This window comes from Herpailurus yagouaroundi, unplaced genomic scaffold, assembly GCF_014898765.1.
Source record: "Herpailurus yagouaroundi ecotype Mexico unplaced genomic scaffold, PumYag 100, whole genome shotgun sequence".
NCBI classification, from domain to species: domain Eukaryota; kingdom Metazoa; phylum Chordata; class Mammalia; order Carnivora; family Felidae; genus Herpailurus; species Herpailurus yagouaroundi.
The window spans coordinates 11,891,023-11,903,739 of NW_024412391.1; the positions used below are offsets into that span (position 1 = coordinate 11,891,023).

General features: G+C 48.1%; 1 protein-coding gene across 1 annotated transcript in view; it reads left to right on the top strand.

Moving 5' to 3' along the window:
* The first annotated feature begins 416 nt into the window (after window positions 1–416).
* WDR91 (WD repeat domain 91) overlaps window positions 417–12,717 on the top strand; it is a 28,233-nt gene continuing 15,932 nt past the window's right edge. Inside the window, exons 1-6 of the mRNA XM_040471898.1 lie at window positions 417–585; window positions 2,126–2,305; window positions 2,853–3,060; window positions 4,633–4,715; window positions 5,722–5,852; window positions 6,941–7,106. Coding sequence (XP_040327832.1) covers window positions 463–585; window positions 2,126–2,305; window positions 2,853–3,060; window positions 4,633–4,715; window positions 5,722–5,852; window positions 6,941–7,106 — 891 coding nt within the window. The 5' untranslated portion in view covers window positions 417–462. The remainder of the gene's footprint in view (window positions 586–2,125; window positions 2,306–2,852; window positions 3,061–4,632; window positions 4,716–5,721; window positions 5,853–6,940; window positions 7,107–12,717) is intronic.

Below are 12,717 nucleotides of genomic sequence, written 5' to 3' on the forward strand. Positions count from 1 at the left end.
CTTTACCTCCGGACTCCAGACTCCAGTTCCCCTTATTTGTAAAACGAAGACAGGGCACAGAGGATTCCGCGATGGAATGCCAATGAGCAGGGCACCTCACCCCCTGCCCGCCTCGTGACTATCTGGGATGTTCTCCAAGGTCCAACCCTACTTGACTTGGACGGCAGCCGCCACTTTCAATAACTCAGATCACAAAGCCGGCGCCAGCGACGCCAGAAAACCCAGGCGAGCAATGGGTTTTCCAGCCGCTCATCCCGGAGGGTGAGGCTGACGGAAGCGGCTGGGCACGGCTGGGGGCGGGGATGGGGAGGGGCCACAGGAGAGCGGCGCGCGGTGCGTGCGGACTGATAGGCGGGCCGCGGCGTGACGTGCTTGGCGCCCGCGCCGGGCCCCGCCCCGCGCGGCCCAGGCCCCGCCCCCACTCCTTCGCCCGCCGCGGCGGCTCTCGGCGCTGGCGCAGCGATGGCGGAGGCCGTGGAGCGCACTGACGAGCTAGTCCGGGAGTACCTGCTGTTCCGCGGCTTCACGCACACGCTGCGGCAGCTGGACGCCGAGATCAAGGCGGACAAGGAGAAAGGGTTCCGGGTGAGGGACCGGCGGGCGCGGCGCGGGCAGAGGCGGCCCCGAGGGAGACCGGAGCGGCTCCCCCACCCCAGCACTGCCCTCCGGGGCGGGAGTGGCGCTGTCACCGCGCCGGGGGACTGTCGATATCAGCGCGTCTGGCCCTCTCCTGACACACGAGGAACTGAGGTCTTGAGAGAGAACGCGACTTGCCTGAAGTTGCTCAGCGAGTCAGGAGCATCGCTGAGGCTGGAGCCCAGGTGCCCTGACTCCTGGTCCAGGTCGCGGTCCTCCGCTCCAGCCTCCCAGCAGGTGCTGGCCTGTTGGCCAGGATGGAGATAAAGGTTTTAGGAGCTAAGGATGGGTAGATAGTTGAGTTTGGGCAACAGAAACATTCAAAAGTTGGCTTCCGATGTCATTGGGAGCAAAGGGGTCTGCAGTCGAAAATGTCATCTGGGTTCAAATATCTTTTGGTGTTTGTTAAAAATGGCTTTGCCGGTGACTTATTGGCAATTTGCGCCTGCAGTTGAGGAGAACCTTGCTGTACGTTTTAAAACATTATATTTCCCCTGCTCAGATGTGATTTTTTGTTGAGAAGTTTTTGGAGTTTGTGTGTGATTTGCGTGTTTGCTGACTCTAATTGGTGTTGGCAGGTGAACTGTGAGAGAGGCAGTGAGCTAGTAGCAAAGAACGCTGGGGGAGGTAGGAGACCTGAGGTCTCCTCTTGCCAAAGTTAGTGGTACTTAGTGGCAAAAGCAAATCATTTCAGCTCTCCAAGCCTCAGTGTCCTGCTCTGTAAAATGGGGATGTTCCTGGGGCACCTGGGTGGCTCAGTTGGTTTAGCGTGGGACTCTTGATTTAGGCTCAGGTTTTGATTTCAGGTCGTGGGATCGAGCCCGGGGGCTGGGTGGGCATCCCTGCTGGCTTGTGTGCTCTCTCTAAAAAAAAAAAAAAAAAAAAGAAAAGAAAGGAAAAAAGAAATGGGGATGTTTGATTGGTATTGGCATCTAAAACCTTTTACAGATTGTGTACTCTGGTGTGATTTCTCACAAGGAGGTGACTTCTTTGCCTTTCACTCTGAGCCACCGCAGGGGCTGTGGTAATACTTCCATGACTTGCAGGGGTCAGTCAGTGCTTCTCTCTGGGAGTCTTGGACTCCTGGAATGCCGGAGCTAGGAGGAGGATTATGGAGGTTCTCTCTTTTTTGTGTGTGTTTTTTGAAATCTTAGGCATCCGAGACCACAGAGTCGAAGTGACATTGTCAAGTTGGTGGAGTAAGACAGACACAGATCCAAGACCTAGACCTCCTGCTTCCAGGGCCAGAGGGCTTTTACCCTTGAGCTTTCCATGCTTGCTGGAGGGTCAAACCCCATATCCAACATCAGGAAATAGCTCCAAAGCTATTACGTTACTATGTTTTGAATGTTTTCTAGATTGCTGATTTAGAAAAAATTCTCATACTCGAAGCCCAAGCAAGAGGAAAAAGGTGTATTAACTGTGTGAGGTGATGGGATAATTCCCTCTTGTCCTTCTCCACCACCTCTGTCCCATGTTTCTCCGCCAGGTGGACAAGATTGTGGACCAGCTGCAACAATTAATGCAGGTGTATGACTTGGCTGCCCTTCGGGATTACTGGAGCTACCTGGAACGTAGGCTCTTCAGCCGCTTGGAGGATATATATAGACCCACCATCAACAAGCTGAAAACCAGCCTGTTCCGCTTTTATCTCGTCTACACGATCCAGGTGCTTGTTAGTTCAGGGATTCCTCGGAGAGAGTTCTTTGATCCCGAAATAGATTTTAACTTCTGGGGAGACCTGGGTTACTTTGGGAGAGGGTGGAACCGTCACAAGGCAAATTATTTCTTGACTGTTTTCCTGGGTTTTTTTCCCTCTCATGTGTAGATCATCTGACTTGTCTTCCTCATTCCTATTTCCTCTCGTTTTCAGCACATAAGCCTGGGTGGTGTTGTAAAGAATATAAGTAGGTGGGTTAAAGCTTGGGGAATAAAGATTATAGCCTACCCGGGGGAATAAGTCACTTAGATTATTTGAAAATCAACGAAGAATTAATTTTTTTTAGGGTGGCTTTTATCTTCAGAACTTCAGTTTGAACGAGCTTTTTTAAAATTATAAGGAACTTGAGAAAAGAGTGATGTCATTTATTTTATGGAGTTTGTAGACTATATTTGGCCACTTACCTGGCAGGCTGATACCCAGAGGCTGATGAAGAATCTTACTTCTGGACGTCTGTCTCTTCCCCCTTCTTGCTACCTCCTCCTTGTCTTGGCAGACGAACAGAAATGACAAAGCTCAAGAGTTCTTTGCAAAGCAGGCCACAGAGCTCCAGAACCAGGCTGAGTGGAAGGATTGGTTTGTCCTCCCCTTCCTGCCGTCCCCAGACACCAACCCCACCTTTGCTACGTACTTCTCTCGACAGTGGGCCGATACCTTCATTGTGTCCCTGCACAACTTCCTGAGCGTACTGTTTCAGTGCATGCATATCCTTTCAGCCGCCTGGGGCCGGGGGCCTCCTCTGAGGCTTCCAGACAACGTGATCAGTGGCTGCTGCTCTCGATGCAATTGCTTCTGCAAAATGCCCAAAGACGGCTGTCATGTGTTATGTGAGGGGGCTGGACAGATTGTGATTATTTTTGTCAGTAGGCCAGGAAATCGTCAATCTTTGTCCGGACGCTGCTAAACAGCTGATGGGCATGAGCAGGGACTGCAAGTGGCAGTGGGGGACAAGTGGCTGGCCCTGGGAGGAGCCCTCAAATCGGGCTGAGCAGGGGTTGGTGCTGCTTAGCAGAACTGGCCAGCCGAGAACACCCTCTCCGTGCGTGCCCTGTGCCCCCAAGGATATTACTTGCCTCTGTTGAGATTAGGTAGCAGGTCAAAATACTTCTTGGGCTAGAACTTCCTTCCTGTGTTTGCATTTGGGTCACACTCTGACAGTGACCTCAGAGTTCCTCAACTTGCCAGAAAACAGAGCAGCGGTAGGAATATATGTATAGGTATTGAAGAGAGAGAGAAAGAATATTGATATTTATAGCCTACCCTGTTTACCATTTTGTCATGGAAAGCCTGCATTTTTGAGGCCCAGGAGATCCCCATTGCTCATGTTCTCTAGGCTAGAATTCTAGAGGAGGAGAAGGGAGTCCGGTTTGAATGGAGCTGCTTGGTGAGTCACTGATAAATCGGGCGTTGTAGAGGCCCGCCCACGGGTGGCCATGTGGGCCTCTGGGAGGGACACCGTTTGGTGGAGGTAGGAAGGGTGCCCTTTCCTTTTGTATTGTGGGTCTGGGTGTCAGTTCCACTCTTGCCGGGTACAACTGCTCCTTCTGCCCCCTGCTCTTTATCCTGAGGATTTTCAGACTCAACTAGGAGGGGGCTCTGCCCAGTAGCATTTTGCATGACCATGTGGGCCTTCTAGGTCTTTTCATTGTAGGACAGTGCCCTGCAAACTAGGTCACATACATTTGAGCACAGTTCACGTCCCCAGTACTGAGGCCCTGCCTGCTTTGTGCTCCTCCTGACTGAAGCAGTTGAGGGTTGTTGGGAAGGACTGACCCCCTGATCTAGAATGTGGATATTCATAGGATGGCCTGTTACTGTCCAATCTGCAGAAAGCTCTCTCTTCAGTCTCAACCTTTGCTAGGGAGAGGTTCGGTCTGGGGAGGGGAAGGCCATGTGGCCGAGCCTTCGGCCCAGCTGGTAGACCAGCTGGCCCCTGGGGTGGCTTCTAACTGAGTGTCTGCACTGACCTTGCTACAGCTTAGACAGGCCGTGAAGTCCACTGAATGCTTGCTCTTTCCTGCTGGTATTTGGGAGAATACGCTCAGGGTTGGGTTTATGTCCTCTCTGTGGGCTGACCAGCCAGATTGTTATGAGTGTCTGTATGTCTGAAGAAAGGCCAGAGCCGGCATCAGGGGAGGGACTTTCATACAGCCGTGGACGGCCAAGTCTGTACTCTGTTCCCTCTGACTTATGTTCAAGGGTTTTGCTGCTGGGTCAAGAGTTTGGGAAGGACTTTTAATCATTTTCAGTCAGTCTTTTTCTTTAACTTTGTGCACCTGTACCTGTGATTCTGAACTTTGATGCGGAATGCCAGAGGACCAACCAGGTTCAAGAAGAAAATGAAGTTCTTCGCCAGAAGGTCGGTTCTGAAACACACTTGCTTCTTGGGTAGAACTTCTGCTTTTCCTGTGTGAAATGAGGTAGTGGTGGTAGAGGGCTGATTAAAAATAGGAAAACACTGATCTCAGATGGAGGTGAGCCACCAGAAAGTCAGTATGGGAGATTTGGGGTCTGGAGCAGTCTCTGAAAACCAGAGGCCAGGTTCATATTTTGAGTCCTGTGTATAGCACGAAAAGCATAGCAATGGTAATGAACTTTCAGAGGAGAAGGACCCATGTGCTTTCATGCCTTATAACTTTTGTACGTCTCTTTCATACTTCCAGTCCTTTTCCACATACATCCACATCTATGGAGTTTACAGCCCAGATATGAATTAATTGTTCTGCTCAGCTCCATGATCCTCTAGGTGTGTAAAACAAGAGAGCCAGGGGACCCACATTTGCCTTTGCATTTTGTCTGAGGAGCATTTCTCTGTCCTTGAAGTTAAGGCATCTGTAGGTCTTTTTTTTTTTTTTTTTTTTCCCCCCAGATAAAGGAAGATTATAAGCTGTTTACATTTTGGGTGCATGTGCCTATGTAATTTTTTTTTCCAGGCATAAAAGTCAAAAATGCTGAACTTTACTGAAAAAAATTTTCCGTGAGAGTTCCAGAACCTGATTTTGTAGCTTTTGTAGATTCCAAAGAGCAAAGGATGGCACGGAGCTCTTTTTCTCGATGAATTCAGGAAGAAGCAAGTCAAATGATACAAAGAAAAAAAGTGGGATTTGTGTGTCTAACGGTTGTTGTTTTCTCACCTCATGGTGGTCAAGTAACAGGTGCCACTTGCCCTTTTTCCACCCCCCCCCGGCCTCTCCCCCCCAACCCCGCTCTGCGGTGAGCAGAGGGTGAGACGGGCGTCCTGGGGCTGACGTCCAGTGTCCTTTTGAGCCAGTGTGGTTGAGTGTTGGATGTGATGTGTCTCATGCGCCTTGGCAGAGGGAAGGCAAGGTGAGTTTACCACCCGACTCGCCCCCACCCCTGTGCAGCTTTTTGCCTTGCAAGCCGAAATCCACCGCCTGAAGAAAGAGGAGCTGCAGCCAGAGGAGGAAGAGGCCTTGGTCCAGCACAAATTGCCTCCTTATGTCTCCAACATGGACCGCCTGGGGGACTCAGAACTGTGAGTGTGTGCCCGCTTCGGGGGTGGGAGGGCCTCCCCCTCTCCCATCTGCCCCTGTGCTCTCACCTCGCCCCGGCCCTCTCACTCCTGGTGACAGGGAATGGCCAGAGAGCCTCCTTGGCCCTCACTGTTCCTGTCTGAGCTTTCTGAGTAAGGTCCCCTGGCCTTTCGGGCCCCCAGCCTCTGAGCCCGCCCCGAGGGAGGTGGACTGCATGTCCAGATGTGCACAGCAGGGATAAATAAACCCGATGCTGTCATGCAGCCTGGGGAAATCTGTGTGTGTTGAAAGGGGGGCCTCAAGGGTGAAAAGGTTGGCACCCAGCGGGCGGTGGAAGCATGCACCTGTCTGAGGGCTTGAAGAGGTAGGCAGATGGGGAGAGAGGTATTTGAGCAACCTTAAAATATAGCAAGTTAAAGCAGAAGTCCCAGGTGATGCTAATGGTCGTAGCCTTGAAGAACCCGAGGCACACAGTGGTCACCCAGCCATGGACTGGTGAGTGAGGATGCAGACCCAGGCAGGCGTATTCCACACCTGCACGTGGCCAAGGGCTGTCCCAGGAGCAGCTGGTCCGGTTTCTGAGCTAGCAGGGGCCGGTGGAAAGCAAAGGCAAGCCAAAAATGTAACTTAAACATTTTTACTTCAAGTAAAAAGAAACATTGAAGGTAATTTTATGATATATTTTATTTAGCCCCGTATATCCAAAACATTTCAACATGTGACAAACGTAAACAAAGTATTGATGATGAGCTATTTTACACTCTTTTTTCATGCTAAGGCTTGCATTCTGCTGTGTGTTTTGTACCTCCAGCACGCCTCAGTCTGGACCAGACACATTTCAGGTGCTCAGTGGCGCACGTGGCCAGTGGCCGTTGGCCCGCACAGCTCTGAGCTTCACCACGGCCCCGCACACTTCACCGCTGTGCCAGATAGGCTGCTGGCTCCCTTGGGTACAAGAAATAGTACCGAGGATAATGCCGACTTAGAGCACAGGCGTGTGCCCCTGGAGCCGTCCACAGCCCAGGAGGCCTGTGCTTCGGGTTTCCCCGGGTCCCCTCCAGCCCTGTGACCTTGTGTGTCTGCTTCCCAGAGCCATGGTGTGCAGCCAGAGGAGCACTTCCCTCTCCCAGTCGCCTCGAGTGGGTTTCCTGTCCTCGTTGCTGCCTCAGAGTAAGAAGAGCCCCTCGAGGTTGTCACCTGCCCAGGGTCCCTCGCAGGCTCCGAGCTCGGCCAAGAAAGAGCCCTTCAGCAGTCAGGTGAGCACGCGAGACCTGCCTTTCTAAATCCTTCCTGGAGGCCCTTGGCCTCTGACTAGGCTCTCAGACCCACGTCGAGTGCGGTCTTGATTGCCCTGTTGTTAGGACTGATTTCTCTGCTCTGCTGATGAGATTCCTACATTCACATCCCGTCTGCTCTCTTCCTCTCTCCCGCCTCTCCCTCACGCATAAGCGATGGCTCTGCGGGATGAGGGCATAGATAAGACCATAGTGGGGGATCCGAGACCGTAAGGAGGGAATCCACTTCACGCATCCCGCGCCTACCTGCGTCCCCTCTTCTGGTCAGAATTGCAGGTGTCGTGGGCAGAATGAGGCAGTAGGCAGGTGCGTGCTGCTAACCAAGGGTTGAGACAGGTCACAGCCCCACGTCTAACCCAGAGGGACCTTCACCCAGCACGCTCCGCTCTCCGGCACCTGCAGTCCCGTTCCAACCGTCAGAGGTCTGTGACACCCTGCAGGGGAGTGGGTACATGGCAGTGACGAGGAGTATGCTTGAGTCTCTTCTCTTTTCTCATAAATTCCTCTGGACTCCTGAAGCCTTGTGACTGGGATTTGGTGGCTCAAGGGTGAATTCGAGCCATTCTGGAATTTTGAATTTTTGGTGATACAAAGTGGTGTGTAGAGAAAGAGTAAGTTAGAGTTACTTCTGAATCAGTGTATTTCTTCTACAAGTTGGTATTCACTGATTCAGCAAAGGACTTTTTGTTATTTTTCACTTTTATAGAAGCTTGCAAGAGAATTCTTTTATGCTAGTTCACACCCCAAACAGCCGTGGGTCCCACTGAGTAGTTTTCCTGGCAGAGATGGTCAGAATTCATTGCTTTCCACAATGCCTTCCAGAGTGAAAGTTTGACAGACCCACAGTTACACTCCGTTGCTTGGGCAGGGACCCTTTCTCTTTTAATGTATTTTTTTTAAGTTACAGGTAAAGTCAGTTGTCATAAAGTCTGCCTTCCTCTCCTACCACCCTTGGCTTGGGAACAGTTGCAGGTTGGGGCCACCCTCTGCGGCAGGGAAACGGGGGTCTACTCCAGGCCGCCATTGGGACGGTGGGGCTTTCAGCACAGCCCTTGGCTTTGGTATTTCTGTTGAAGCACAGATGCTGAGCAGGACACTGGAGAGGAAAGAGTGCGGGCTCGGGAGGCCAGCGGTGTACTTTCAGCCCTGGCTCCTTGTGTCTCATCCTTGCTTAGATTGCTTGAACTCACCCCGATTTGCCTGGGCTGATACTAATACATAATTCTCGAACTGCTACAAGAGCCCGCAGTGTATGCAGGGCCTGGCAGATTGCACACAGTACATCTTAGTAGTGCTAGCTGTATTAGTGAAGGTACTGGCCTACTTGGGCACCCGACTCAGCCCTGAGACCTGAGGTGCCAGCAATGCAAAATGATTGTCACCTGGCATTCATGAGGCCTATGGCAGTCAGAACAATCCTGGTGATTCCTATGGCTATTTTTCTGAATTCCAAACCTGAAAATTCAAATTCCAGTTCTATGGAATGTGGCTGAGTAAGTTTTACTGTTTGCTTTGCAGATCTCTGTCACAGTGCGATATTTTCTAAGTGTAATAGACGATGCGTGGGATGCTAGGTCTCTTGAAAAATGCAGGAAATCATGAAATTCAGTTTCATTAAGTTAAATGAAAGAAAACACAAGGATGGGTTCCTTGCGGTTAAGCCGGTGGCCTTGTTCTTTATGAGATCAGGAAGTAGTTGTCACGTGGTGAGATTGGAATGGGATTGGGAACTTTTTGTGCAGTTCGTGTTCAAGAGATGAGGGTAAGAATTTGTAATTTGCGGCAGGCCACGTGGCTTAGTCAGTTAAGCATCTGACTCCTGATTTCGGCTCAGCTCGTGATCTCCCAGTTCGTGAGTTCAAGCCCCGCATTGGGCTTGTGCTGACAGTGTGGAGCCTGCTTGGGATTCTCTCTCCTTCTCTCTCTACCCCTCCCCTGCCCACCCTCTCTCTCTTTCTCTCTCAAAAAAAAAAAAAAAAAGAATTTGTAATTTGCAGCAAGCAGTCCTTGCCTCTAAAATATATTCAAATAGAACTTGGGTCACTGTGTGGCATATTAACAGAGCAAAGGTAGCTCTCTTTCTGTTTCATGAATGGAGGTGATAGATATCTCCATCTGAAAAATCCAGTGGTTGTGGGTCACTTGCAGTTTTATTAATTTTTTAACTAGACTCAGCATTCAATTCTGAAAACAACCTGAACTTTGAGGTTCAAGAAAATCACAGAATTTTAGAGTTAGAGGAAGCTTAAAGGTCATCTGGCCCCATTTCCAATTGTATAGAGGATCACATCGGATTGATTGCCTCTTGTGATGTGGAGCTCACTACTTGTCCATGTAGGGATGTTTGCCTGTTAGGAACCTGTTTGTAGAAACCTCTGTATAATTATTACTTGCTAATCTTAGCTTTGCCCTTTGAGCTACGTCGAATAAGTCTTCTTATTAGGACACTTTCTATCTTTCCATGCGAAGCACTCACTGTTCATTCTTCTCTCTCCCCTCCACTCTTTTTGCCATATGATGTGATTTCTAGACCCCTCACCATCCTGCACCCCTTCTCTGTGGGACATTCTGGTTTTTTAATTCTTCTGTTACAATTGATATGCTAAATTTGAGTGTACAACTCAAGATTGTGCGCTCTTACCAATAGCAAATGCAGTTAGTTGTGTGATCACTTCCTGTGATTTTAATGATGCATAGTTTTTAATTTAGTAGAAAATGACATTGGCTTTTTTAATAAACCACGTTGCTTTGTTAGCACATTTGAAGCACCTAGTCTTTTTCTCACTGTTGCCACACCAGAGCTCTCTTTCTTTTTCACTAGTGAATAAGCAAACAAAAAACATAAGCTGTGTTATTAACTTAGCAATAAAAATGATCAGGCCTTCCTGTTTTAAATGTTATTTATATGTAACATTGTAAGTTTCAATCCCGTCAGCATTTTGCCCACTTGTGATGGGTCATTGTAACTGAAATGTCCGTGGCATTTTAGGTGGTAAAGTGTATGGTGATGCGCTCTCTGTGCTTTTATGAATCTGGAGGCAAAACGTAAGAAGCAAGTGGACATAACTCTAAAACCACAGCTCCCAACTCTTCTGGGGTGTCCGTTACAATAGCACCTGAGGGCAGCTCCCCCCTGGCTCATGCTGCCTGCGACTTTGCTCCCTCCTTCCCTCCAGCCATGTGATACCACTTCTTCCTCACCCACTCAGACTGCGGTCGTCACAGAGACAACCTCTCATTGGCTGTAATGTAAAGAAAGCAAACTTCTGTATTTGTAATTCTTATTAGTATCAAATTACTTCCTAGCTACTGAGCCGTCAGTGACAGCTGCCCCTGGGGCTGTGTCCCCGGATTGTATGGGGATGGAGGAAAAGGGGGTCCTCTTCCACGACCCTTGTTCTATAATTTTATGTGTTATGAGGGCCTGTCTTCTGGGTGGCTTTATTTTTACTTCAGGTGAGACCAGATTACTGGAATTTGTGTCCTGCCCCATTTGGATGACCACCTGGTAAACGCTATTCAGGCCAGTGAAAATTCTGTCTTTCTCCAGAGAGAAATGCAAAGGCAAAATGATGGAACATAGGTTAAAATATCTCTTCTGGGGGCGCCTGGGTGGCTCAGTCGGTTGAGCGTCCGACTTCGGCTCAGGTCATGATCTCGCGGTCTGTGAGTTCGAGCCCCGCGTCGGGCTCTGGGCTGACAGCTCAGAGCCTGGAGCCTGCTTCATATTCTGGGTCTCCCTTTCTCTCTCTCTCTGCCCTCTCCGGCTCATGCTGTCTCTCTCTATCTCTCAAAAATAAATAAACACTAAAAAAAAAAAAATTTTTAAATATCTCTTCTGAACTGTAGGAGACAGGTAGGTTGTGATAGAATATGACAGAATTTAATCTAGGCCATTTGGACTGTTCTATAACTCTGGCAGTTGCGACTTGGATGAGGTTTGCTCTTACAACTGTGGATTACCAGTATTATCACAGTAAACATTGTTGGAGTTATGTACGTTTGTAGCGAGACACAAGTTTACTTTAACCTACTTATTAAAGTGTTTTGTGGAGAGCTGCATTCATCAGCTTTTAGCACCTTATTTTTTGTTGGTGTTGTTCACCCTTCTTTAGTGAATAACTGAGATCTGTTTGAGGGAGAAGATCTCTTTAAGCAGGATCTGACAGGTCACGTGTAGGTCCATAGCTCTCTTGCTGAAAACTACACTATCGTGAAGAAGGTAGTTCTTAATTTGTCGTCGTGCCTTTTGTTAACAACTGTTGGAATTTTCATTTTGGAGTATGGTCCAGCCCTTACCTGATGATCTACTGGACAGCTCCCCTGCCATCTTGACTTGGCAAGCACTGCCTTTGCACTTCTTAATGTTGCATTTCCTGTCCTTGCTGGGGAAGCACTACACGTGGCTTTTGTGTCAGCTAAGGGAATTTGAAGTCCATCCCAAGCCTCTCTATTCTATCAGTATGGGCTAATTGAACGCTCTTAAGACTTAGCGCTGAAAAGGGAAAAGACACCATTTCTCCTATATAGTGGGCGAATAAGGGAAGAAAAAGAGTGCCACAGAGTACCTGCCTGCCCTCTGTAGCATTTCCCCCCCTTCGTCTCCAGGCTGGATCCCCTGTGGTCCGTGTACTTCCAGGACATGAATGCAATAGTATATGGATTTTTTTCCCTTTTCTTCTGAGATATCCAGTGTAAAGATCTCTTGGTCAGGTTGATTAATCTGTCAAAACTGCATAATAGTTGTTCCAGGCTTTTTGAGACTTCCTCACTTGCCCGGATCCCATTATTTTGGAAAATAGCTGTCAACCTGGGAAACTGATCTTCCTTCTCCTTCCACTACTTATGTAGCTAGCTCTAGGGTTGCCAAAGACACCTTTTATTCAGAAAACATGGCCTCGACTGTTGAGTTTTTTGGTCTTTTCTATCAAAATGTTAGAACTTTTAGAGATATATTTTGGAGCTCTCCTTTTCTAAATTTGAGCCCTCTTTTTCTCTTGATAAATGTCTATTTTATCTTTTTAAAAAACTGGCTGTTTATTGATCATTTATATTGTCTTTTTAGTCTCTATTTCATTAATTTTAATTCTGATCTTTATTATTTCCTTTTTCTAACTTTGGGCCTCATTTGTTTTTCTAGTTCCTAAGGAGACTGTTCATTTAAGATCTTTCTTTTTTCTTAATATAGTCATTTATTGCTATGCACTTCCCTCTTAGAACTACTTTGGCTGCATCTCATAGGATTTGGTATGTTGTGTTTCCATTTTCATTTGTCTCAAGATATTTTTTTAATTTCTCTTTCAATTTATTCTTTGATCCATTGATCAGGAACATGTTTAATCATCACATATTTGTGAATTTTTAAATTTGCTTCTTGTAATTGATTTGTGGTTTGATACTGTTGTGATGCTTGATATGATTTCAGTCTTCTTAAATTTGTTAAGACTTGTTTTGTGGCCTAGCATGATCTATCCTGGAAATGTTTCGTGTGCTTAAGAATGATGTGTATTCTGCTTCTGTTGGATGGAATATTCTATGTCTTTTAAGTCCATCTGATATAATGTATAGTTCA